This window comes from Mustelus asterias, chromosome 13, assembly GCF_964213995.1.
Source record: "Mustelus asterias chromosome 13, sMusAst1.hap1.1, whole genome shotgun sequence".
NCBI lineage: Eukaryota > Metazoa > Chordata > Chondrichthyes > Carcharhiniformes > Triakidae > Mustelus > Mustelus asterias.
In genome coordinates this window covers 97632378-97658596 of record NC_135813.1, presented here as the reverse complement: position 1 = coordinate 97658596, position 26219 = coordinate 97632378, and the positions used below count along the sequence as shown (strand labels likewise).

The 26219-nt window shown below is 44.9% G+C and overlaps 1 protein-coding gene across 3 annotated transcripts in view; it reads right to left on the bottom strand.

Annotated features, from left to right (window-relative positions):
- p2rx2 (purinergic receptor P2X, ligand-gated ion channel, 2) overlaps positions 1–26219 on the bottom strand; it is a 61867-nt gene that overhangs the window by 26979 nt on the left and 8669 nt on the right. For 2 of the 3 annotated variants that reach the window (XM_078227359.1, XM_078227357.1), the window contains exons 2-8: positions 25911–26058; positions 23182–23253; positions 21393–21468; positions 18765–18858; positions 16563–16643; positions 5920–6061; positions 1547–1683 (exon numbers count right to left, since the gene is read on the bottom strand). In XM_078227359.1, the coding sequence (XP_078083485.1) occupies positions 1547–1683; positions 5920–6061; positions 16563–16643; positions 18765–18858; positions 21393–21468; positions 23182–23253; positions 25911–26058 (750 nt within the window). The remainder of the gene's footprint in view (positions 1–1546; positions 1684–5919; positions 6062–16562; positions 16644–18764; positions 18859–21392; positions 21469–23181; positions 23254–25910; positions 26059–26219) is intronic. The other variant, XM_078227358.1, reaches the window with a different exon arrangement.

Here is a 26219-nt window from a genome sequence, read left to right as displayed (position 1 = left end):
GAGAAGGGCAGGGCATTGGGATAAATGAGATAGTCCTTTCAGAGAGCTGCCACAGTAATTAGGGCCAGATAGCGGGGATTCTAGTGAAATACCAGAAAATTCAGACAACATGTAGCAGATATGTTAGCACTGGAAACAAAAAGGCTGGTTAACATTTTGGATAGGTAATTTTTATTTTAAAAAAATCAAGCTCTGATGTGGTAACCACCAAACAGACGACACTTCCCTTTTCCCTGAATTCTCCACTTCTGGGTCTAGACTGATGTCCACTACAAACCCATCAACTCACTTTACTGTCTCAATTATACCCTTCTCACTCCATCTCCCACTGAGATTTTGTTCCTTTCTCCATTTCCGTTACACTCTCTCTGACAATGCCACCTTTCAACCACAGCTTCCAAAATATTGCCCATTTTCCTTGATGGAAACAGTCCCTTTGTGGTAGTCAAGACCCTCAACTGTGTCCATCCTATTTCCTGCCTTCCTGAATGATGATACAGTCCCATTTTGTTCTTTGAGCCTCTATATTTGCTAGACCAGCCTGCACCACTTCCAAACAAACAAATACATCCTCCCCTTTCAGGATTCCAAAGAGTTTGTTCTATCCGTGACCCCCCCAGTCCACTCCTCTCTCACCCCCAACACTTGTTTTCCTTCTCCAGTATCTTCCCACTGAAGCAGGAGACAACACCTGTCCTTTCACCTGTTCCTGTACCTTTTGTTCCCGTAACATCTTCCATTTCTGTCAAAAGGTCATCAACCTAAAACATTAACCGATCTTTCACTCTCCACAGATGCTGACTGATCCACTATAACAGCTTGTGTGGTTTCTGGCAACCTGCACTACTGAAGTTTTTCTCCACTGTCTCAATGCTCACAGCCTTGGGAATCCTGTATTTGGTAGCATTTTTCAAGCTATTGAATGCTGTAGATGGAATTCATATAGGCGCAATTGTATATTGTCAATGATGGGAAGGTGTTTGAAGTGCCAACATTTATGGCCTTTCTCCTTTGAGTTGTTTCCTCCTCTTCATCTTCCCAAGTTCCAAATACTCCATCCTATCCTTATAATCTAGAGGCTTTCAAAAACCAAACTTGCTTCTTGATTGTGGGCGGCACGGTGGCAGTGGTTAGCACTGCTGCCACACTGCGTCAGGGACGCGGGTTCGATTCTGGCTTTGGGTGGCTGTGTGTGAGGAGTTTGTACATTCTCTCCATGTCTGTGTGGGTTTCCTTCGGGTGCTCTGGTTTCCTCCCACAGTCCAAAAGATGTGCACATTAGGTGGATTAGTCATGATAAATGGCAGGGATAGGTTGGAGTCATGGGCCTGGGTAAGAGGTTTCAAAGAATCGGTGCAGACTCGATGGGCTAAATGGCCCCTTCCTGCGCTGCAGGGATTGTATAATTGACTTTGCCTTTCCCTTCATTTCTTTTCAACCTTCTCGAGTCCTCTATTGTGCTTGCCTCGGCTTATCAATCTTAAAAAGACTTCTGAACACATATTGACGCAGAAGAGTGAACAAGCAAAAACAATGAATGCACTACCTGAAATTGTACCCGAGGGAAGCCTTGGTGTCCTGGGATGCAGCATCAAGCCTCCTGAAGGAATAATGAGGTTTACATTCTGAAGCTGCCTTATCCAGATCACAGTTCCAGTTTATAATTACTCCCAGTATTCCTCCCTGCGTAAAATACAGGAACAAAGGATAGGATGAGAATCAGTGCATCACTCGAGACAGGATACAGTTCCTCCATTCAATTCTCAGATCAAATACTCCCAACTGTTTTGTGCTGTTTAGGATCTGTCTGCAGGACAAAGTGGATTTTAGAAATGGAAAAATTGATGAAAACTTTGAACTTTAGCTGGATTATTTTTGATGATTAGCAAGTGTCTATACAAAAATTTCCTCCGAAGATTACGATGAATGTACCAAAATCTGCAGATTGTACTTTGTCTTCAGTGGGAATGGCATCAATAGTCCAACTGATTTTTTTGTTATTCCATGCCTCCCATGTGTTTTTAGCATGGGGCTGGATTTTTACGGGGCACCATATTCTCCGCACCCACCCCCCCTACCCCGAACCAAAATGTCAGCCTGCCCACTCGACACCCAGCTGCCCCACAGTGATACAGACTAGGAGCAGTTTTAACTGTTTCAGATGGTGGTTTCCACCCCCGGCTGGTCGGAAGCTCCACCCTAGAAAGCCACCAGCCAATCAGACTGTCTGGAAGCTCAATCCCAGCAGTGCTGGCCGGGATCAAGCGATGGCCACTGCTGGGATTACAGGCATTTCCCCAAGGCAGAAGACTGATGGTGCCCAGATCAAAAACTCAGGGCCCTATTTTACCATTTTGATTCTAAGTGCTGGGTGGACTTGAACTGGGAGTGTTTCAGATGCCCCCCCACCCCCCCACTGATCTCAGGCAGAGTGGCAGCGGACCCACCTTCCCCCTCCCCCCCACCACCGATCTCAAGCAGAGAGCTGTCGGACGCTCGGCACTTACCTCCTCATTAACTGCCGCTCGAATCAGATTTTTGTGGAGCATGTCTGTTTTGCACCAATTCTGGATGGGCGAATGCGGTGGTAAAGGGGGAAGTGCCGGTAAGGTTGGGTGTGCAGCCAATTAAGTTAATTTAAATGTATGCAACGCGATGGTAAAATCGGGCCCTAAGAGCGCAATATTACCACCCGTTCATGCTACGCTCCCACTGCAGCGAGGTCAGAAAATTTGGCACCCAGCCAAATCCCAGTTTATTGCAGCAGGATGGGAAAATCCTACCGGAGTGAACGGTGGTAACATTCCAACCCTGGGGTGGGTGGTGGGGAGGGAGGGGGCAAGGGTTGGCGGTTTGCTTAAGAGGCCAGAGGGATAAACTAGGATAGGGGGAGTGGGGTGGGGGCTGTCTCTACGGGCACTGGAGACTCCCCCTTCTTTCCCAGCAGCAGCCTGCGCAGTGAAACACACCACACGGCTCTCCTGTCCACATGTCCGTCCTTGGCCTTTTGCAATGTTCCAACGAACCTCAACACAAACTGGAGGAACAGCAGCTCATCTTCCAATTGGGCACTTGACAGCCTTCTGGACTGAACATTGAATTCAACAACTTCAAAGCATGAACTCTCCCCTCCACCTTCACCCCGTTTCCATTTATTTTATTTCATTTCTTCCTTTCATCTCATTCATCCATTTAGCATCTCCCTTCAATCTCGCTTCCTTTTTAACACTTCTCTGTTCTCGCTCTCCACATTGTCTCCAAACAACCCCCTCCCCCGGCTCCCCTCAGGGCAACTGCCACATTCCTCAGGTCGTCCCTTAAACATCTGTACCTCTGTTCTGCCATTCACACATTTCAATCACTTAATGCACATTTCTAGTATCTTTCTCAGCCTTCTTCATCACCATTTACATTTCCTTTGTCCAATTACAGCCCCCCCCCCTCCCCCCACTCATTGTATTAATCTTGTCTCATTTTCTTTGCTGTTGACTCTGAGGAAGGGTCATCCAGACTCTAAACGTTGACTCTATTCTCTCTCCACAGATGCTGTCAGACCTGCTGAGATTTTCCAGCATTTTCTGTTTTTGTTTCAGATTCCAGCATCTGCAGTATTTTGCCTGTACCTCTAATTAAACTATTATTATATCATGTCAGCGTTTTGTACTGTTTCTAAGAAACTCCATAAGGCTAACATAAATGCAAACCTTTTTCAGATACACAGACGTCTGATATAAAACTATCTGATTTAAAACAATCTAACCAATTGTTAATTAATTAATTCTAACCAATCATTGGTGATCATTTTCCAGCATTCTATAGACTCTGGAAGAGTTCCAATGGATTGGAGGGTAGCTAATGTAACCCCGCCTTATAAAAAAGGAGGGAGAGACAAAACAGGATATTATAGACCAGTTAGCCTGACATCGATGATGCAGAAATTGCTCGAGTCAATTTGGAAAGCAGTGACAGGATCGGTCCAAGTCAGCATGGATTCACTAAAGGGAAATCGTGCTTGACAAATCCTCTGGAATATTTTGAGGATGTGACCAGTAGAGTGGACAAGGGTGAACCAGTGGATGTTGTGTTTCTGGACTTTCAAAAGGCTTCTGACAAGGTCCCACACAAGAGATTAATGAGAAAAATTAAAGCTTATGGTACCGGGGGTAATGTATTGACGTGGATAGAGAACTGGTTGGCAGACAGGAAGCAGTGGGAATTAATGGGTCATTTTCAGAGTGGCAGGCAGTGACTAGTGGGATACTACAGGGTTCAGTGCTGGGACCCCAGCTATTCACAACATACATTAATCATTTGGACAAAGGAATTGAATGCAATATCTCCAAATTTGCAGGTGACACTCAGCTGGGTGGCAGTGTGTGCTGTGAGGAGGATGCTAAGAGGCTGCAGGGTGATTTGGACAGGCTGGCTGAGTGGGTAACTACAATATAATGTGGATAAATGTGAGGTTATCCACTTTGGTGGCAAAATCAGGAAGGAAGATTATCTGAATGGTGGCAGTTTAGGAAAAGGGGAAGTGCAATGTGACCTGGGTGTCATGGTGGGGTGGAACAGTCGCTGAAGGTTGGCATGCAGGTACAGCAGGCAGTGGGGAAAGCTAATGGCATGCTGGCCTTCATAGCAAGAGCATTTGAGTATAGGAGTGAGGATGTCTTGCCGCAGTTATACAGGGCCTTGGTGAGGCTACACCGTGAGTACTGTGTGCAGTTTTTGGTCTCTTAGTCTGAGGAAGGACATTCTTGCTATTGAGGGAGTCCAGCGAAGGTTCACCAGACTGATTCCCGGAATGGCAGGACTGACATATGAAGAGAGACTGGATTAACTGGGCTTGTACTCACTGGAATTTAGAAGAATGAGAAGGGATCTTATAGAAACATAAAAAATCCTGATGAGATGGTCAGGCTGGATGCGAGAAGAATGTTCCTGACGTTGGGGAAGTCCAGAACTAGGGGTCACAGTTTAAGAATAAGGGGGAAGCCATTCAGGACTGTGATGAGGAAGAACGTCTTCACTCAGAGAGTTGTGAACCTGTGGAATTCTCTACCACAGAAAGCTGTTGGAGCCAGTTTGTTAGATATATTCAAGAGGGAGCTGGCGGTTAAAGGGATCAAGGCGTAGTGGGATTCAGGAAGTGCATGATCAGCCATGAATGGTGGTGGAGGTTCGAAGGGCCGAATGGCCTATTCCTGCACCTATTTTCCATGTTTCTAAGTTTTCAATCTGCTGTGATTTGTTTCCGAGTTAATGGCATGGGTTTTGGGACTCCAAAATGGGGTTCAAGTCCTCACTTGCTGACTATGGGAACAGTTCAGCTATTTTTTCCCCCAGAGGTGGCCACCTGATTGACAGCTTCCAGGGTGGACCCAACCTCCAGGGTGGATCCAATCGGAGGAGCATCAGTTCTGAAGCCTCGGCAGCCGCAGAAGAAATGGCCGCTGCTGAGACAGGGAGGAGATCGAGAGGCATCTTGGAGAGGTAAGTTTTAAAACTAAAGTTCTGAGGGACCAAGCGTGCAGTTTCTTTCGAATGACCTGTTGGACTGTGGGTGCGGCCTTCCTGTCCCCGACCCTCTTTTGAGCCATGTTGATTCTGGCCTCTAGCGACGCGCTGGCAGCTTGTGTTTTGTTTCTCTAAACAGGGCCTTTAATTTTTTTTAAAGATTGCTGCTTCTGTTTGATGGGCAGCTGCTAGCAAACTAACCTGCCCACGGGTGGAGGGGTTGGCGGGGGGGGGGGTTGGCGCGGGGGGAAGCTGTCCCAATATTGAGCCCCGTTTTCCTGGCCCACCTCTTGGCTCATTCCAGGGCCAGGAAAATCCAGTCCAATGAGTGTGAGGTCACAGAGAAAAACAACATTCTTGATAACCAGGCTAATGGCACAATGTGGATGTAAATTGTCGTACCGTTTGGCTGAGGTTGTCAAAACTCTGTCCTGCTTTCTCAATGATTAAACTCAAAGGAAAAATGGGACAATAGACATTGGTCTCTTCATCAAAAGTGCATTTCTTCAAATACTCTTGGTGTCTATTTTTCTGAATGTTTCCTCTGGGAATAAAAAAGATCAGAAATAATAATAAAAAATAAATAGTAACAGATTCAGAACTTTGCCATTGCTTAAAGTCAACAATCCTGATGGTAATTGTAATGATGCACATTCACAGCCTTCAGTACAAACACAAAACATATTTATTGATAAGAGAAACCGAGCAGAGGACAGCATCCCCACGGCTGCCCTGGTCCCTACATATCTTCTAGATGTCTTCTGCCTAAGAGAGGACTCCACCCCCTGGAGCGATTACCCATTGTTGATCCCTCAAGACAGGTGACCCTCTTCTGCAGTGTTGCCCTGAAAGGGACAATCACCACACTTCCTCCCCCTTTAACTCGTTTATACAATCTCCAATAACCAAGTTACTCAGTCCTAAATATAACTATCTGAGTTGGACAATTAGAAATCCAGTCTTTGATAGTTTTTTCTGTTTCCTGTAGAGTGGTGTCACTCTGTAGTCTGAGAAGCTTCCACAGGATTGACATTAACAGGAACTGCAATAATGGGTACCCCTTCTTGTAGTCTCGCAACACCAGGTTAAAGTCCAACAGGTTTATTTGGTAGCACAAGCTTTTGGAGCGCTGCTCGTTCATCAGGTGAAGGAGCAGCACTCTGAAAGCTTGTGCTACCAAATAAACCTGTTTGACTTTAACCTGGTGTTGTGAGACTTCTTACTGTGCTTACCCCAGTCCAACACTGGCATCTCCACATCATGGCTACCTCTTCTTGCACAGGAAATTCATTACTATTCTCTTCCATGGAGACTTCAGTAATGTCTACAACAGGTCGATCAGGTACCTCCGGGAGCCAGGTAGCTTACAGTCCCGTGGTTTTGGCTTCATCACTTTCAAAAGATGTGCCCATTTCAGTAATCTTGCTCTCGCACGTAATCTCATTCTGCTGTCAATTTCAATGTTTTTTCCTCTTCAATGAATCTCATCGCCAAGCTTCTCTCTTCAATCTCTTATTCTCCTGATTCAATTCTTCACCGGACTTGTTCTTATTTTCTAGTTGCTTTCCTTTGAGTTCAGTTCATTCTCCATCATCTCATTTAACTCTCCTTCTTCATTTTGTCAAGTTTTGCAACTGCTTTTAAGTTTTCTGTCAGTCATTTCATCTTGTTTCATTGTCTTCTCTCGAGCTTTAATTCTTGCTGATTCCTCTTTATGTTCAATAGTTCCTAATGTCTTTTGAAGTCTTTAATTTCTGCATTTTGTCTGAGGGAAATCCATCATGTTCTTACTGGACAGATACATTTCACAAATGGAACCTTCATTTCTACTGGCCTTAACTTCAACGAAACCCTTGTTAGTTTCACTGTGGTCGAGTGTGTTTTCAATGAAGTGTTGATTTGTTTCCATTCCCAATTCTCTTCTTAAGGGGTCTTATGTTGCCCTTCTTCCAGGGGTCTTTCAGTGCCTCTTCCTTGAGGTCCTTGTTGCTTATAGACCTTTTTTGAGAGTTACCCTCTACCTGGAGTCTTCTCCAATTTTCCTGTCTATAGCTGTTTGGTTTTTTTTGTGATTGCTGCATTAGATGTATTAATATTATAAATCCATTACCGCTTTAAGACTGTCATTTTTTAAACTGTCAGGAGCTGCCGGTTCTCTGTTTTTGCCACATTTTTGCAACTTTGACGCGAACTTGACTGCTCTTCTTTTCCAAAGCTCCAAACCTCTCCTCTTTATTACTGGAAAGCTCTCTCTGGGATATCTGCAGTTCTTTATTTTCCCTGGCGACCTGGAGAGTCCATTTTCTCCATGTCTTTGATGTGTCTGTTTCTCCTGTTGAGTTCACAGGATGACCCTGTGAAGGGGCCGTTTTAAAAACGCTTTCACTTCTTTTCTTTTAAAAAGGTTGAGGTCTTCTCCCTCTTCAAAACTCCAGAACTTTGCTGCCTGCAGTCCCTCAGTGCAGGAGGGACCACTACCCGGACCCCCTCCCCTGTAGGCACCGCTTGGATCAGGAGCTCAGCAAACTCAGCCGCTTCATTATCCCACTTCTGGAGACCTCAAGGGTTCCGTGGATGCGAATGTTTGGGGAAAACTATTCTCAGGGATTCAGGAAGTGATCTCTCCCTGGTATGGAGGGCATTAGCTATGAAGAGAGGTTGGAGAAACTTGGTTTGTTCTCATTGGAGCGACGGAGGTTGAGGGGAGACCTGATAGAAGTCTGTAAGATTATGAGAAGCATGGACTGAGTGGATAGTCAGAAGCTTTTTCCCAGGGAGGAAGAGTCATTACTAGGGGGCGCAGGTTTAAGGTGCGAGGGGCAAGGTTTAAAGGAGATGTACGAGGCAGATTTTTTACACAGAGTAGTGGGTGCCTGGAACTCGCTGCCGGGGGAGGTAGTGGAAGCGGATATGGGTAGTGACTTTTAAGGGACGTCTTGACAAGTACATGAATAGGATGGGAATAGAGGGATATGGTCCCCGGAAAGATAGGGGGTTTTAATTATGTTGGGAAGCATGGTCGGTGCAGACTTGGAGGGCCAAAGGGCCTGTTCCTGTGCTGTAATTTTCTTTGTTCTTTGATCCTGATCCTGCAGTGTGTCTCCTGAGTGTATTTTTTCTTTCTCACTCTAAACACTGCTCTGTGTTCTCTTAAAAAACTTGCAGCAACTCTTGTCTATTTAAGTTCCATTTTTTTTTCCAATCTTAAAGTCACAACTCTTGCTTCCAAGGATTATTTTCACTTTTTTTAATATACATTTCTAAACTTCTGACTGCATCGACCAGTTCCGGTCCTCTCCATGTCTGTCCCCCAGGGTCGGGCTATGGGTGCCCCCCCAGGGTCGGGCTATGGTGCCCCCCCAGGGTCGGGCTATGGTGCCCCCCCAGGGTCGGGCTATGGGTGCCTCCCAGGGTCGGGCTATGGGTGCCCCCCAGGGTCGGGCTATGGGTGCCCCCCAGGGTCGGGCTATGGGTGCCCCCCAGGGTCGGGCTATGGGTGCCCCCCAGGGTCGGGCTATGGGTGCCCCCCAGGGTCGGGCTATGGGTGCCCCCCAGGGTCGGGCTATGGGTGCCCCCCAGGGTCGGGCTATGGGTGCCCCCCAGGGTCGGGCTATGGGTGCCCCCCAGGGTCGGGCTATGGGTGCCCCCCCAGGGTCGGGCTATGGGTGCCCCCCCAGGGTCGGGCTATGGGTGCCCCCCCAGGGTCGGGCTATGGGTGCCCCCCCAGGGTCGGGCTATGGGTGCCCCCCCAGGGTCGGGCTATGGGTGCCCCCCCAGGGTCGGGCTATGGGTGCCCCCCCAGGGTCGGGCTATGGGTGCCCCCCCAGGGTCGGGCTATGGGTGTCCCCCCAGGGTCGGGCTATGGGTGTCCCCCCAGGGTCGGGCTATGGGTGTCCCCCCAGGGTCGGGCTATGGGTGTCCCCCCAGGGTCGGGCTATGGGTGTCCCCCCAGGGTCGGGCTATGGGTGTCCCCCCAGGGTCGGGCTATGGGTGCCCCCCAGGATCGGGCTATGGGTGCCCCCCAGGGTCGGGCTATGGGTCTATTTGTCAAAAGACAGGCATTCGGGTGAATATTTATTTTTCTTCAGACTTCGATTAAAACATGATATTCACAGATATCGGGCCAGAGACTGTGTCCTCATAACCCATCCCAACCTTGGTGCCAAATGCAATGATGCACATTCACAGACTTCAGTAGAAACACGAGAGGTATTTATTAATAAGAAAAACTGTACAGAGGCCAACAGTCTCACAGCTGCCCCAGTCCTACATGTCTTCTAGATGTCTTCTGCCTAAGAGAGGGCTCCAACCCCTGGACTGATTATGCTTGTCCTAATTGGTCCCTCAAGACATTGTCCTTAAAGGGACAATCTCCACAGTAATTCAAAAAACAGTCTTCTCAGTAAATCAAAATAAACTGAGCACCTTCCCTAAGGTTAGTATTGTCTAAAAGTGGGATGCAAAATATAACCAAACATTTGTCTTTATTTTAGTAAAAGTCATAATTCCTGTGTTTTTAAATGAAATGCAATTTAAAAAATTTATTAAATTAAAAAAATTTAATAAATTATTAATAAATAAATTGTTAAATCCAGTCCAGTTTGTTAGCCCCAAAGGTACAACAATATCCCTTCTCTTAACAGCACAGGACATGGGGGAAGTCATTGAAAGCTCCAGTGTCAGCCTGATCATACAGGAGATTTCTTTTTAAAACTTTCCACCTTTTCTTCCGATACCTGAAGGAATAGCGACAGAGGGAGCGACATTCCAGAATCGGGATCAGAGAGAGACCCCTTTTTGTATCCTTTATGACAAGGTTTCCCAAACTTTTACAGCCACGGAACCCATTAGACTTCCCAAGAGCACTGACACAACTCGGGAGAAACATTCTTATGTTGAAGAGTCAAAACACAAAAGAAATGACTGTTTTTGTGCAATTGTTGCAAACACACAAAAATTAATGTCTTTTCTATTGCTTATATGTATAGATTTATTATAATGAAAAAGTTCTCTTATTCAACAAATACGTAAGCCTTACCTTATTCTTGTTATTTTCAATGTGGGAAGTGATAGTTTCTTTTGCTCACAAATTCATCTAATATAAGAAGTGTTGCTGGATAGCTGGACACTCACACACAAACTCTCTGCCTCTCTTGTGCATGCACACATACTCCCATCTCACAAAACCTCATTTCCACGTCCCTCTCACTCACATACCCACACTCCCACGCCCAAACTTCTCTCTCTCCTGTTCCTTGGCCCCCACTTCCCCACTCCTCGGCCCCACTTCCTGATCCTCGGCACCCAGCCTCCAGATTGTCCTCCCCTCTGCCCCGTGGCTGTGGCCTACCTCATGTCGCTGCCCACTCTCACCCTTACTTTGCCTCTATTTCTAGCTTGCCCAATCAGGGGCCAGCTTCTCGGTGCACTTGCTGCTGATAGGTTGACTAATGTGCCTATTGGTAAACAACAGTGTGAAAACCGCCTTTGATTTAGACAGCGTGGAAGGACAGCTTTTTTTTCAAATTTAAAATGTCCAGACCTACCACAGAACCTCTGGATGCAGAATCCAGTTTGAGAAACACTGCCTTATACAGCACTTAGCTTCCCTTCCTGGTCCCCATCCTAAATTATATTTTAAATTGGCATTCTTGTCCTAAAGAGTCCCTCCTTTTCAAAACTACCTTCATTAATTTCACTTCTCAAAAACAAACTCTCACCCTGTCTCCAATCTCTCCTTCCTCTTTTGTCCTGAAATGTGATGTTGCCTCCAAATACATGCCTATCTAACCAGCAACTCCACTTAAACCTTCTCCAAACAGACTTCCACCCCTGCTACAGCATCAAAACCTGCCCTAACTGATCTGTGTGTATGTATATACAGGGAGAATGGGAAGGGCAGATGCAGGTGAGACACAATGGATAATAAGGACATTTTGGACTTGTTAAATTAACACTTTGCATCTCTTGCCAATATGGAGGTCGAGGACAAAGTATCAGTGGAATAAGGTAACAGAAATAAGACAAGCGAAGAAATCTAATGGTTTAATATAAGTAATGAATGGTTATGGAGAAAATAATGGAAGTTAAGATGGACAAATCTCCAGGATGATGGGTTTTTTACCCCAGAGTATAGAAATCAATAGCCGAAGAAATCGCAGATGAGACTCTTATAATTTTCCAAAGCCCTCTTGATTAAGGAATTGTATCTTTGTATAAGAAAATACAAAATGCTGCTCTATTATGTAAGATGGGAAAGCAAAATTATTTAACTGCGGACCTGTCAGTTTAACACTGAGGGCACAGATTACTAAAAGCTAATGCTCAGACATAAAAAGCAACTTCAATAAGCTAAAGGAATATTGGTATTTATACTGGAATATTAAAGTAAGAAAGTGAAGTTTGACCTTGGGAGGACAATGTTCAGATTTGGGCAACATAGACTTCAGAAACAGGCACTGCCCTTCAATGGAATCCAGTGTAGATTTTTTAGAAAATGTCACGGGTTAAAGGGTTACATTTTGAGGATAAACTACATAATTGTACACTCTGGGGTATGTCCACCCCCTCATCCTCACTGCTGGACATTGGAAACGAGTAAGGAGGACCGATCAAAACTGGGTGAAGTACAGTGGGACTCCTTATGAGCTGGGTGTCTATGGATACCATGAAGGATTGTTAGGAACCCCAGAAATACTCAGCAGACAAGCCCCTGACAAACACGTCCTCAACAGCAGCACAAAGAGAGGAAGATCCATTGTCTGGAATATCTCAATGGCTGTTCCAGCAGACAACTACTGCAGCAGACCAAAACCTCCAATCATCTTGCTTCCCTTGTCATCAGATCAAGGTTTTGTTTTGTCAAGACATGTGTGGAAGCTGCTGTGCCACAGCTTCTCTACACGGAGAGACGTCACGCACCCCCACGGAGAGACGTCACGCACCCCCACGGAGAGACGTCACGCACCCCCACGGAGAGACGTCACGCACCCCCACGGAGAGACGTCACGCACCCCCACGGAGAGACGTCACGCACCCCCACGGAGAGACGTCACGCACCCCCACGGAGAGACGTCACGCACCCCCACGGAGAGACGTCACGCACCCCCACGGAGAGACGTCACGCACCCCCACGGAGAGACGTCACGCACCCCCACGGAGAGACGTCACGCACCCCCACGGAGAGACGTCACGCACCCCCACGGAGAGACGTCACGCACCGGCATCTTTCTTTCTGAGCACATGTTCTTCAGACAAAAAACACCCCCTCCAAATCTCATCCTTCACCACCCCCACCATCCCCTATGTCCAATCCATGCCAACCCACAGCCCTCAGATCTTTTAGCCAACCTAGTTATCCTCTACCCACTCCATTGCCCTGACAACTCATGCCAACTTAGTGACATTTCATGCCAACCTAGTATCCTTGGACAGTTCCTTGATATCTTTGCCACTTCCTGAATAGCCTTGATAGGTTTGACAGCTGAACATTTTCCGGACGGCACGGCATTTCCCGGACAACTCCAATGAGTTTGTGTGTAAAAAGTGCATAATCATGTTCACTTTTAACAATCCCAAATAATGCCTTACCTCTGGCCAGTCCTGTGATTTTCACCACACTGAAGAGGCTCAGCAATGGCAAAACTCTGGGCCACACTCTGTACTTCTGTGACTTTAGTCTCTTTTGTGTGCAACCCCACCTCCACGACTAGTGAGCTTTAGTTTCTATTCTTTATCTGTGAAACAATCTGTTATGTTTCTCTACATCTATTAAATAGAAATTGTGAATGCAGGTTGTTGCACTGTAACGTGGCACTGTGAGATAGGACTTTCAAAGTGAAGGATGCCACACCATTTGCCACAGTGTTCCATCACATAGCACCCACTGTTCCAATGGCACTTTGCTAACTTCTTCCACCTGTCCTTCCCCCACAAATAACAGCGAATGCTGTCAGCAAGATTTATTTTGTCCTCTGACTGAAATTTCTAACATCCAAAACAAAGGTTTCATCAAAAGGGAAAGAAAATCAAATCATAGAATCATCATAGAATCCCTACAGTGCAGGAGGAGGCCATTCAGCCCATCGAGCCTGCACCGACCACAATCCCACCCAGGCCCTTTTACCGTAACCCCCACATATTTACCCTCTTAGTCCCCCTGACACTAAGACGCAATTTAGCATAGCCAATCAACCTAACCCGCACATCTTTGGACTGTGGGAGGAAACCGTAGCATCCGGAGGAAACCCACGGAGACATGGGGAGAATGTGCAAAGTCCACACAGACAGTCACCCGAGGCCGGAATTGAACCCAGGTCCCTGGTGCTGTGAGGCAGCAGTGCTAGCCACGGTGCCAAAATAAATAGCATATTTCTCCATGAATGTGGAAGCACGGAGGCCCGAGGGCCATGAGGTCTGACTGGTAAGTTGGGAATTTGCTGCAGTTGGGAACTCAGGGCAGAGGGGGAAGGATGTGCTGCTTTTCATTTATTTTTTGCAGCTTCCAGAGCTGTTGAGTGTTCAAGGTTTTAATCTGGCGAGTAGGTCGGTGATTGCTTAGGGAAGTTTGAAGATTTTATCCCTCATGCAGGCACAAGTTACCAGTACTGGCAAGATAGAAATATTGTATTAAATTTATTGCTTAATGAGTTGAACTACATGGTATAACTACAGCCAACAGATCAGCAATATTCCTAAACTTGAAACCTTTTCAATTAAATTAATCATCTGATAAATGTGAGGTGATTCATTTTGGTAGGACTAATTTAAATGTGGATTACAGGGTCAAAGTTAGGGTTCTGAAGACTGTGGAGGAACAGAGAGATCTTGGGGTCCATATCCACAGATCTCTAAAGGTTGCCACTCAAGTGGATAGAGCTGTGAAGAAGGCCTATAGTGTGTTAGCTTTTATTAACAGGGGGTTGGAGTTTAAGAGCCGTGGGGTTATGCTGCAACTGTACAGGACCTTGGTGAGACCACATTTGGAATATTGTGTGCCGTTCTGGTCACCTCACTATAAGAAGGATGTGGAAGCGCTGGAAAGGGTGCAGAGGAGATTTACCAGGATGCTGCCTGGTTTGGAGGGTAGGTCTTATGAGGAAAGGTTGAGGGAGCTAGGGCTGTTCTCTCTGGAGCAGAGGAGGCTGAGGGGAGACTTAATAGAGGTTTATAAAATGATGAAGGGGATAGATAGGGTGAACGTTCAAAGACTATTTCCTCGGGTGGATGGAGCTATTACAAGGGGGCATAACTATAGGGTTCATGGTGGGAGATATAGGAAGGATATCAGAGGTAGGTTCTTTACGCAGAGAGTGGTTGGGGTGTGGAATGGACTGCCTGCAGTGATAGTGGAGTCAGACACTTTAGGAACATTTAAGCGGTTATTGGATAGGCACATGGAACACACCAGGATGATAGGGAGTGGGATAGCTTGATCTTGGTTTCAGATAAAGCTCGGCACAACATCGTGGGCTGAAGGGCCTGTTCTGTGCTGTACTGTTCTATGTTCTTAAAGATGGCATGGCAGGTGATGTGTTGCAGCTGCAACATGTGGGATCAGATGGATAACAGTCTGATCCATGGCAACCGTATCTTCAATAAATATCTGCAATCTGAAGAATCCTGGCTCTGAATTGGCAAGGTAGAGTCTGTGCTTGGGATACTGCGATCTATCCGAGAGGGGGAAAATTATCTGGACACTTTGTTCCAGGAGGCAGTCACACTCCTTAGGTCCGATTTAGTCCACGAACAGGGACAGGAAGATGTGACTATGAGTGAGACAGGGTTGAAGGTGCACAAGGTAGCAATGGAGGAGCATCAGCCCTTGCAATTGCCCAAAAGATTCAAGGTTTTGCAACTTGTGACGAGGAGAGCAGGGATCCCAGGGAGGATGAGTAAACTACCAATACATCATGCTGCAGCGAGTCATTCAAGTGGGGGGAGTAAAAAGGAATATAGTTGTAACAGGGTACAGAATAGTTAGGGGGATAGATACTTTTCTCTGCAACTGAGCATGAGTTCCAAAGGCTGTATTGCCTGCCCGGTATATAGTTAAGGACATCTCCTCCGGCCTGGAGTGAGAGCAAAGGGATCCAGTTGTTATGGTCCACATGGGCACCAATGACATAAGCAGAATTAAGATAGAACTCTTCATTTTGTTTTGCCAGAAAATGGGTGGAAAGCCCACTAATGAATCTATCCAGGCTGATCTTCAATAAAAACCCCATGCTGTCAGCTCTTGGTGAACAACCGGTACATATAGATAAACATTAGTGATGTTCTTACACGGGTATATATTGCATTTAGTAGAACCTGTATATATGTATGTAACACTCAGTGATGCCTCCAGATAAAAACATACACCAGGAATCTCCTGAGGCATTCTCCCGATCGTCTACCATAATTTCAATGGAAGACCAGTGAAAATGCAGTGAATCCTGCTGGGAATTCCTGGTAACATTCCTCAGTAACGACTGAGGGCATTTAAGAATCAACCACATTGCTGTGGCTCTGGACTCACATGTAGGCCAGACCAGGTTAAGGATGGCAAATTTCCTTCCCTAAAAGGGCATTAGTGAACCAGGTGGGTTTTTACAATCGACAATGGTATCATGGTCATCATTAGACTATTAATTCCAGATCTTTATTGAATTCAAATTTCACCATCTGCCGCAGTGGGATTCGAACCCGGGTCCCCAGAGCATTACCCTGGGTCTCTGGATAACTCGTCCAGCAACAATACCACGACGACACTGCCTCCCCTGACTGTTGTTTGCTTATTTTAACAGTCTGCAACATACACCAGTGACTAATAATAAGCAGCAACTATCAAGCTATAAAGCTTTCAGGGATATTTCTGTGAAAACCCCCTCGCAGTGTACATAGTTCTGATCAATGCCCTGTAAAAACCACCTTGTTATTCACACTTGGTGAATAACAGGTAGGGTACGGCTCCCTGAGCAAAGGAAAGTATAACCTGCTGATCACTAACCACACAGCACCTACTGATGTGGTGATATGCTTCAAAATAACAACTCCCACCTTACTTTGTGAACTCAAACCTGGGGAAATGAATACTGTTTTTGATGAATATGGTGAAATTCTGGGCCCTTGTCAATATAGAGTCCCTGAAAAAGTAGAGAAAATATGATTTTAGAATACAGAAGTCAATAGAACAGACTACACATTAATATCCTCCTGTGGTAAGTAGCTCAGGAATCTTCTTAGTGCAAAAAAGACTCAAGAGAAAACAATCTAACTTCAATTAAACAGCTAATTGCACACGAGAAATCTCCACTATAATCCTGATGAATTGGCACAAGATTAATACAACCTTGGGGTTCAGTGGTGAACCCAGAATTCCATCAAGAATCACTTCTCCACTTTTTTAATCCAATATCTTGGAGATAAAGAGCAGCATTTGTTTTTGTATGTGTGCACCAGCTTTTAATAACTTGTGTACGTGGAAACTTACATTCCATTGCACCTCTACACTTCCTATTCTCTCTCCAATGGAAAAAAATCTTTTGAATTATGCATCTTGGATCCATGCACGCTCCCATGATAAATTCCTAAATCAGTGGACCATCATCTATTCAATACATTTGTCTATGTAACTTCCTGTTTCCGCCTACATAATTCCTGCTTGAATAACTCCTCTTTCCACAGTTCCCAACATTTCTGCTGCCTCCAGAAATCTTAGGATTCTATCTTGGTAGCTGCACGGTCAGATATCCCATCTTAATTCAACGAGCAAACTGGACCCGAGAGATTCCCTGTTGGGAGTTCAATTTGTATGAGTAATGGGAGGCAGTAACATAGTGGTATTGTCACTACACCCAGGGTAATGTTCTGGGGGCCTGGGTTCGAATCCCGCCACGGCAGATGGTGAAATTTGAATTCAATAAAAATCTGAAATTAAAAGTCTAATGATGACCATGAAACCATTGTCAATTGCCGTAAAAAAAACCCTGGTTCACCAATGTCCTTTAGGGAAGGAAACTGTCGTCCTTACCTGGTCTGGCCTACATGTGACTCCAGAGCCACAGCTCTGAAAACAAGGGAATCTAATTCAGAGGCAATTTAGGGATGAGCAGCAAATTCTGGCCTTGCCAGCGACGTCCACATCCCACAAAGGAATATTTTTTTAAAGCGTGTAGTGTAACTTGGACATATACAAAGCCCACTGCACATCACTACTGCTGCTCAAGGAGGTTTCAATAAAAAAATGTGCCACATAGCCGGGAATCTGCCTATTAGGTAAAATTTGCTTTATACTCAATTTAGGCTTGTATTATTCTGCTCCCTTGTTTTAGGGCTTCCATGTTTTGCACCCAGCTTATTTTGACTGAGAACAAGATTTAATTCCATCATAGGTGTTAAAGCCATTCAATTCCCTGTGCCTGGTATTTCAACCCATTGCTGAGTTAACACAGGGTGTGCTTTGCAACCATTTGGGAATAGATAGTGAAAGGGGAAAGGAAGGGTTCATAACAACATAATTATATGAAAAGGACTCAAAATGCAACTGCTCTGTTTGTCAGTTTTATTGAAGCATTTGCAGGGAAGCTGTATGCATGTAAGATGGAGTATTAGCTTCTCAATCAACTACAATACATCAATCTTATACTGTTATACAGATAATAGTTAATTTGCACCTACCAATCACAAATTAACGTGATTGATAAGTATCAAATACAGTTACCTAATCACACATACAGTGATTGTACCATTATGTTTACACTATAGCTATGTCCTTCAACACTGAGTTACAATGGACAACGCAGCACCAGTATCTTTTCTCAAATAGCATGGAATATTTTTATTTGTTCGTGGGATATGGGCATCACTGACTGGTCCATCATTTATTGCCCATCTCTGAGGGCATTTAAGAATCAACCACATTGCTGTGGCTCTGGACTCACATGTAGGCCAGACCAGGTTAAGGATGGCAAATTTCCTTCCCTAAAAGGGCATTAGTGAACCAGGTGGGTTTTTACAATCGACAATGGTATCATGGTCATCATTAGACTTTTAATTCCAGATCTTTATTGAATTCAAATTTCACCATCTGCCGCAGTGGGATTCGAACCGGGGTCCCCAGAGCATTACCCTGGGTCTCTGGATAACTCGTCCAGCAACAATACCACGATGACACTGCCTTCCCTGACTGTTGTTTGCTTATTTTAACAGTCTGCAACATACACCAGTGACTAATAATAAGCAGCAACTATCAAGCTTTTTGTTACCTTTTCGAATGTTCATTCTCCACTGGACACCAGGCCTGGATCTCACATGTCTTTAATGAATCGTGGTGAGTTACACACCTCCCAGTTTTCCTTCCTGTGCAGGAACATCATTGTTAACTTTATCAAGTGCAATCACAACCCATACTTTTTAAATTACTCTTTTGTATTAAATCAATGTATATTCAAACTCATTTGCTAAAATATTGGAGGAAGCCTATAGCTGGGTCTTTTCATCTGAAACTCAAGTTTTATAAGCACTCATTTCCTTAGGATAGCTGACATCATCTTTGACTATCAGAACAGGGATCCCTGGGAGAATAGCACTATTTTCAGGGGGTCTTCAGGGATGTGATATACGCAAGCAGTCCCCTGCTAGAAAACGTTGAAAATTAAGGTTAATCTTGGTCAAATACAAGAACAAAAACTTGCACTGATATAGTATCTTTAATGTACTAAGTCATCACATAAGTATAGCCTCACACTGAGCTACATGTGATGTTGGGGCAGTTGAGCAAAAGCTTGGTCAAAGAAGTAGTTTTTAAGGAACATCTGAAAGGAGGAAAGATAGAGAGGTTTAGAGAGGGAATTCCAGAACTGAGAGCCGTGACACCTCAAAGTATGGCCATCAATAATGGAGTGATTCTAACAGGAAATCCGCAAGAGGCTAGAATTGGAAGAGCAAGTAGAATCTCAGAGAGTTATCAGGTTGGAGGAGGTTACAGAGATAGATCAGCTCAAAATGGAGAGAGAGGACTAAGCATGTTATTTTCAAAAATGAGTTGCTGCCAACCGGAAGCCAATGCAGGTCAACAAGTACTAGAGTGGTTAGTGAACTGGAGCTGGTGTGAAGACCGAGTTTTGGATATGTTCAAGTTGACAAATATTGGAAGATTGGAGACCAGCCATTAGGGCTTTGGATTAAGGACATCCAGAGATAACAAAGGCATGGATGAGAGGATTTCAGCAGCTGAAGCAGGGGTGGTGTTGGGCAATATTACAGAGGTGGAAGTAGATGACCTTGATGATGGGAGTAAATATGATCAGAAGCTCAGCTTAGGATGAAACCATGATTGTAAATGATTTGTTTCAGTCTCAGTCACCAGGTAGAAGTTTGGAGTCATTGGCCAAGGAATGGTTTGTTTTGTTTGGGGGGGGGGGGGGGGGGGGGGGGGGGGGGACAAAAGACTATGGGCAGAATTTTCTGGCCACGTCGCCCCAAAACCGGAAAATCCTTCACGAGGTCAACAGACCTTTGCATTGTCCGTGTCCCACCCGCTACGATTCCTGTGGTGGGCGGGATGGGAAAATCACCCTCAATAACTTTAATCTTCCTAATACTTAAATTGGGGAAATTTCTGTTCATCCAGTACTGGATATCAAACAAAGAGTGCTAATTTAGAAACAGTGGTGAGATAGGGCTGGGCGCTGTCAACATGTGTGTTGAAATGGTGTTTGCAGGTGATGTCATCGAGGGACAGCATGTAACTGGGAAATGGGAGATCATGGATACAGAGATGTTACTGTGCAGGAACTGGAAAAGGAGCCATTTTCCAGGTGATTCTCTGGATACAATAGGAATGGATCAAGTGAGTGCAGTTCAACCTATTAGGATGATAGAGGGCAGGTGTTGGAGGAGGATGGTGTGTACAACCATAGCAAAACAGACAGGTGCAAAGATGTGGAGCTTCCAATGGTCATAGTTATATAGGATTATATTTGTGTTCTTGCTGGGGCTGTTTCAGTATTGTAGAATGATAGAAACCTGTTTGCAGGGATTCAGGAGTTCTGGACAAGATGAGCACTGATTTTGAGGGGAACATTAAAGGACTTTGGAGAGGAAAGAAAGGTTGGACCTGGTAAAGTAATTTGTGAGGACCTGAGGGGGGGACAAAGGTATTTATTTTGAGGAGAGAGGTGATAACCTCAGATTAGAAGGGGAAGTGAACAATGCCAGAGGAGCAAGAAGTGCAAATATTTTGTAAAATTAAAGAGTCATTCTTAAGGAAGGACAGTTTCCAAGTCCTCATGGACAGCAAAGATCATGATGTGGAGATGCCGGCGTTGGACTGGGGTAAACACAGTAAGAAGTCTCACAACACCAGGTTAAAGTCCAACAGGTTTATTTGGTAGCAAAAGCCACTAGCTTTCGGAGCGCTGCCCCTTCATCAGGTAAGTGGGAGTTCTGTTCACAAACAGGGCATATAAAGACACAGACTCAATTTACAAAATAATGGTTGGAATGCGAGTCTTTACAGGTAATCAAGTCTTAAAGGTACAGACAATGTGAATGGAGAGAGGGTTAAGCACAGGTTAAAGAGATACGTATTGTCTCCAGCCGGGACAGTTAGTGAGATTTTGCAAGCCCAGGCAAGTTGTGGGGGTTACAGATAGTCTGACATGAACCCAAGATCCCGGTTGAGGCCGTCCTCATATGTGCGGAACTTGGCTATCAGTCTCTGCCTTCACGACACACGACAGCGCAGAGTCGCTGAGCAGAGACTGATAGTAGTGGATGGGAAAACTGTTTCATGGCATAAGTAATGATTGTGTAGCTCATCCCACTTCCTGTTACCCCTGTCTTTGCACCCCCAGCCAACCCTTCCTCAGCCTTGTCTGTTCATACTGTACCATTTCCAAGCAATTCCATCTCTCCAGCCATACAATCTAAGTCAGATGTGCATTTAGATCCAGGAACATTGGCACTCTAGGGAAGAATTTAATACAGAAGTAAGTACTTTTTATTAAATAAAACACTTTTAAACTGGGGACTCAGAGCTTGTCAATAAAGCATAATTAAATTACAATTCTTGGACTGATGTTTGGTTCTACTAAATTAGGATTCTGTAACATCCAATTACAAGATATAAAAAGAAGTGACATATTTGAAATAAAAACTGAAAGTGCTGTAAATTAAAGCATCAATAAAAGATAAGGCAGGTTAGGGATCCTTCATCAAAACCAATTAGACTGAGAATTAACCACACAAGGAATGTGGGCAAACTTCTAACTTGCTCTTTAATGGCGTTGTATACTAATAAATGCATTAATGAGCTGTCCCACTCATATCTGGAGTGATTTATGACTGCCTTGAGCGGAGTGTGGTGGGTAAGTAAAATTCTTGGTGCCACCTTGAATGCAAAACAAGGAGGTGATGTTGGAATTAGAGTCATAGAGGTTTACAGCTTGGAAACAGGCCCTTCGGCCCAACTTGTCCATGCCGCCCCTTTTTTAACCCCTAGTTGTAAAAGATCTTAATCTGAAATTGGAGTATTGAATACAGGTCTGTGCATTAATGATAGGAAGGATGTACACACCATTGGAAAGCTATTGCTTAGATTGCCCGATGTTACCAGAGATAAAGAATGTTAATTACAACATGAAGCTTGAGGATCGATGATGTTTTTCACTAGTGCTGAGGTACAGGAGTGAGAATTGTTATAACCAATGGTAACATGCTGTGAGGGTCAACTGATCAGGTAGACAATGTAACCAATGGCAAAATGATATGGTGGTCAGTTGACCCGGTATAAATAGAAAGCAGATGGGGATTATGGGGAGCCTTTATGGCCGAGGGCATAGCCCAAGTGATGGTGTGATGAAGTTTCTTTATTAAACCTTTTCTTTTATTCACTTTGTGAAGTTAGTTCTTTTATTGCTTCCTACTGGAGTATCGTTACTGCCGGATGAACAAGGTAGGATCATTACAGCACATAAGGAGGCCATTTGACCCATCCTATCCAAGCCGACCCTCCCAAGGAGCAATTCACATATTGATCAGGTCTTCAAGAGTCTTAATGGTTGTGATGATGAAGGGTTGATTCCACTGGTCAGTGGTGGTAATGAGATGGTGTAAATTTACTATAATTATAAAAATAATGTGGAGATACCTGTAAGGAGAAACTAAAAACCAGTTAGACAGAGGGCAGTTACAATACTGCAAACAGCTGTTGTTACACAATATATAAAGCATTTTTAAGGAAGATTAGATAGTTGCTTTAAAAAACAGTGGAATATTAAAATTTATGGCAAGTGAGGCAGAGAGTGGGATTCAATTAGATCTCACATAGAGAAAGCTGGTGAAGTTTTGGTGGACCAATTGATCCATTTTTGTACAACAACATTCTATGTTTCTATAAGTGAGCAATTTATGAAGGAGGAGAAAGCGATGTTGTTAGTTTGCTGTACGTGCTGGCTGTCAGGACCTGTCACTCTTACATCAACACTGCTACAATCTGCACAGAACCCCGAGTAATGGTCGTGAAATTCCTCTTGTTGTGATCCAGGGTTTGTGTCCATTGGTGACCTGACTCACTATTGGCTATTCTATCACCAGAGATAAGGGAGAGTAGCCGACACCTACACCCTTCCGTGACGGGAAATTCTGAGGCTAATTAGTCTGGTGAACCTCCAGCCTTACCTCAGGACAGGTGTGCAGTCTCTGAAATGGGGTCGTTATAGTTCGCACAGTAATGCTGAAAACATCTCGCCCCTAGAATGAAAGGAGAGAGATACAGTCATCAGCCCAAGTTGGTTGGGAAGAATTAAGAGTTCGATGAGAGCAGTTTGGATGTCACAGGTAATCCATCAGGAGAGGTGGGAGGCAGTTAGCTCATTCCCATGCAGGCGATGGAAGCAATATCCTCAAACCTATTTCCTCTGTTAAATTAAGATTTTGGAAACTGGAGTGGTGTGAGGGGCTGTGTGGATGGTGGGAGATCCGTTGCCACAAAACTGCCCTCACAACTCAGGAAAAGTACAAACCAGCACATAAAAACTTCCTGTTAAATTTCCCAGTATAGGTGGTGGCTTACCCCACACGAGCACACAATCCAGGCTAGCCTTTCAATCCAGTACTGAATGGTTACTGCAGTCAGGAGTGGGCCCAATTGTAACACTGTGCAAGCGGACAGGTTAAAGGAGGCTTGGACTGAGTATATAGAGTGACAGCTGTGATCAAAGTCACTTAGTTCAATCCACGCAACATCTTCATGTAATAATATAAAATAACAAACTCACTACATTTCCCAAAACAAAATTGCTCTCAACAACCTTTCAGCTTTCTTGTTCTAACTTGGTTACAGTTCACCCTTGCAGACTCCTTCTGATTTCTTTAATATATCAGTTCCTATCTCTTACGTTCCTTTGCTCAAACAGTCACCACTAAACACCTGGAAACAGCGACCGACAAACACAATGGGCGGGATTTTACGGCCTTGCTCGGGCAAGACTGGAAATTCCCACCCGTGGTCAACAGAGATTTCCGTTGTCGGATCCTCACCCGCTCCGATTTCATGGCGGGAAGATGGTAGAGTTCGGCCAATGGGCAAGATTCTCTGGCCACACTGCTGCGTGTTTCCCACTAGTGGGAGGTGGCGGGTTGTTTGCTAGCGGCGGGATTCTCTGGACTCGCCGCTGTCAATGGGAATTCCCACTGACGTCACCCCACACTAGCGGGAAACCCGCAGGCAGGGTTGTGCTGCCAGCAGGACCAGAGAATCCCGCCAGCGTAGAATGGCCGGAAAATTCCAGCCGCAAAGTATGAAGGGTTTGTTACTTTCTGAGCCAAATTCTTTTTTATTCTGTCTTGGGATGCAAGTGTCACTGACAAGGCCACCATTCGCTGCCCATCCCTAATCGCCCTCAAGAATCATTGCAGTCCATGTGCAGTAGGTACACCCATGGTGTTGTTGGGAAGGTGAGAGTTCCAGCTTCCTAGCCCAGTGTCAGTGATATATTTCCCAGTCAGGATGGTGTATGGCTTGGAGGGAGCTTGCAAGTGGTGTTCCCTTGTATCTGCTGCCCTTGTCCATCCAGGTGTTAGAAGTCGCAGGTTTGGAAGAGGCTTTCGGAGGAAGCTTGGGGAGTTGTGGCAGTGCATATAATATACGCTGCTACCATTGTAGTGGGGGAAGTGAACATTTAAGTTGGTGGATGGGGTGCCAATCACATGGGAGCTTTATTTTGGCTCGTGTTGAATCATTGAAACTTACAGCACAGAAGGAGGTATTAATCAGCATTTTGGCCATTTTTTGCAAACTTCCATGTTTTGCTTCAAAATATTAAATTTAAATTGGCTGACCTGCCTTCCATGTTAAAAGAGTGACCATAAAAGCCTTTAATTAACTGTAAAGTGCTTAGGGATATCCTGAGGTCTTGGAAAGTGCTGCATAAATGCACATTCTCAATTTCTTTAAATGTACATGTTTATCCAAATCCTTCACATTAAAAATGATCAAAGAATTCCAAAGAGTGAAAGTTGATCTCAGTTGAATTGTGCTTGTGCGATTGTAGTTGGGTCACAGTGGGCAGTGTTTAATGGAGATAACAGGCTAGATCTCGCCAGCCAGCCAGAAAGACAACAGGCGCCCCATTTCACTTCCTTTTGGGAAAGGGGCAGGCCTTCCTCGGGATTAAGGATCCCGGGGGTAGTAGTACCATCCACCAAGAGCTTCCAGCCAATTAGAGACTGGCAGCACCTCATTGCTGGGCAGTGCCATTGGGAAATGGTGGTTTTAGACCCAATCAAAGCCCAGGATTGTCGATAGACCTAGGCACAAGTGAGTGATGGCAGGAGGAGGGTTGGCAACAGGGAAAGGGGTTGGTTCTCAGCAGACTCCCCCTTCCTGATGCCAGGTGTCTGGATCACACACCGAGTGCCTTTGAGACAGTTTGTTTTTTGGGCTTCCTGATGGCAAATTCCCCACCCACCACTGAGTGAATACCAGCGGCGATGGTTTGAGGTCTTTAAGTGGATATCAAATGCCTGTTTAAAGGACTCAATTAGCAGTGGGTGGAAAGACCCTCGATGGACCTTCCTACCACCCTGATTAAATCTAAATGAATCTGATTAAATTAACCCTTTCCACCAAACTTGCCATTGGGGAGTGCATTAGATTTGGCCCAGTGTCCCTGGGCTATGCAGAGAAGAAAACTCATCCCAGAATCCTGCTCCTGATCAGCGACTCTGCTGTAAAATTTACATCCACAGAGGCCAGTATTCTACTTGGCCTTAACTTTCTCAATACCTTTCTAGGATGAAGTATCTAACTGACATATGAAGAATGGACAGTTGAAAAAAAAGCCCAAGAGTTGCTAGCAACCCAAGACCAAGTATCTTCAGCTGAACGAATACCCTCCAGTCCTCACCTCTGGTGGATTGACATATTCCGCAACATCCCATATTTTTATTCCCATGGAGGAATTTGAAATTCCAATTCCTTTCATCTTGGTGATGACAGAACTCTCTGGAGCACTCTCTCTTTCCTGGTATGCCTTCTGGATGATGAAAACATATCTGCACCAATCAGAAACAAGAATGATTAACTTGAGAGTTAACCTAGCACACAGGCTATTTCTTCTTTCTCTCATGGTTGTTAAATCACAAGCTTCCGCTAAATTAACCTGACACTGGCTACTATTAACATCTTCAAAAGAGGTCTTCACTTGTCCTTGTCT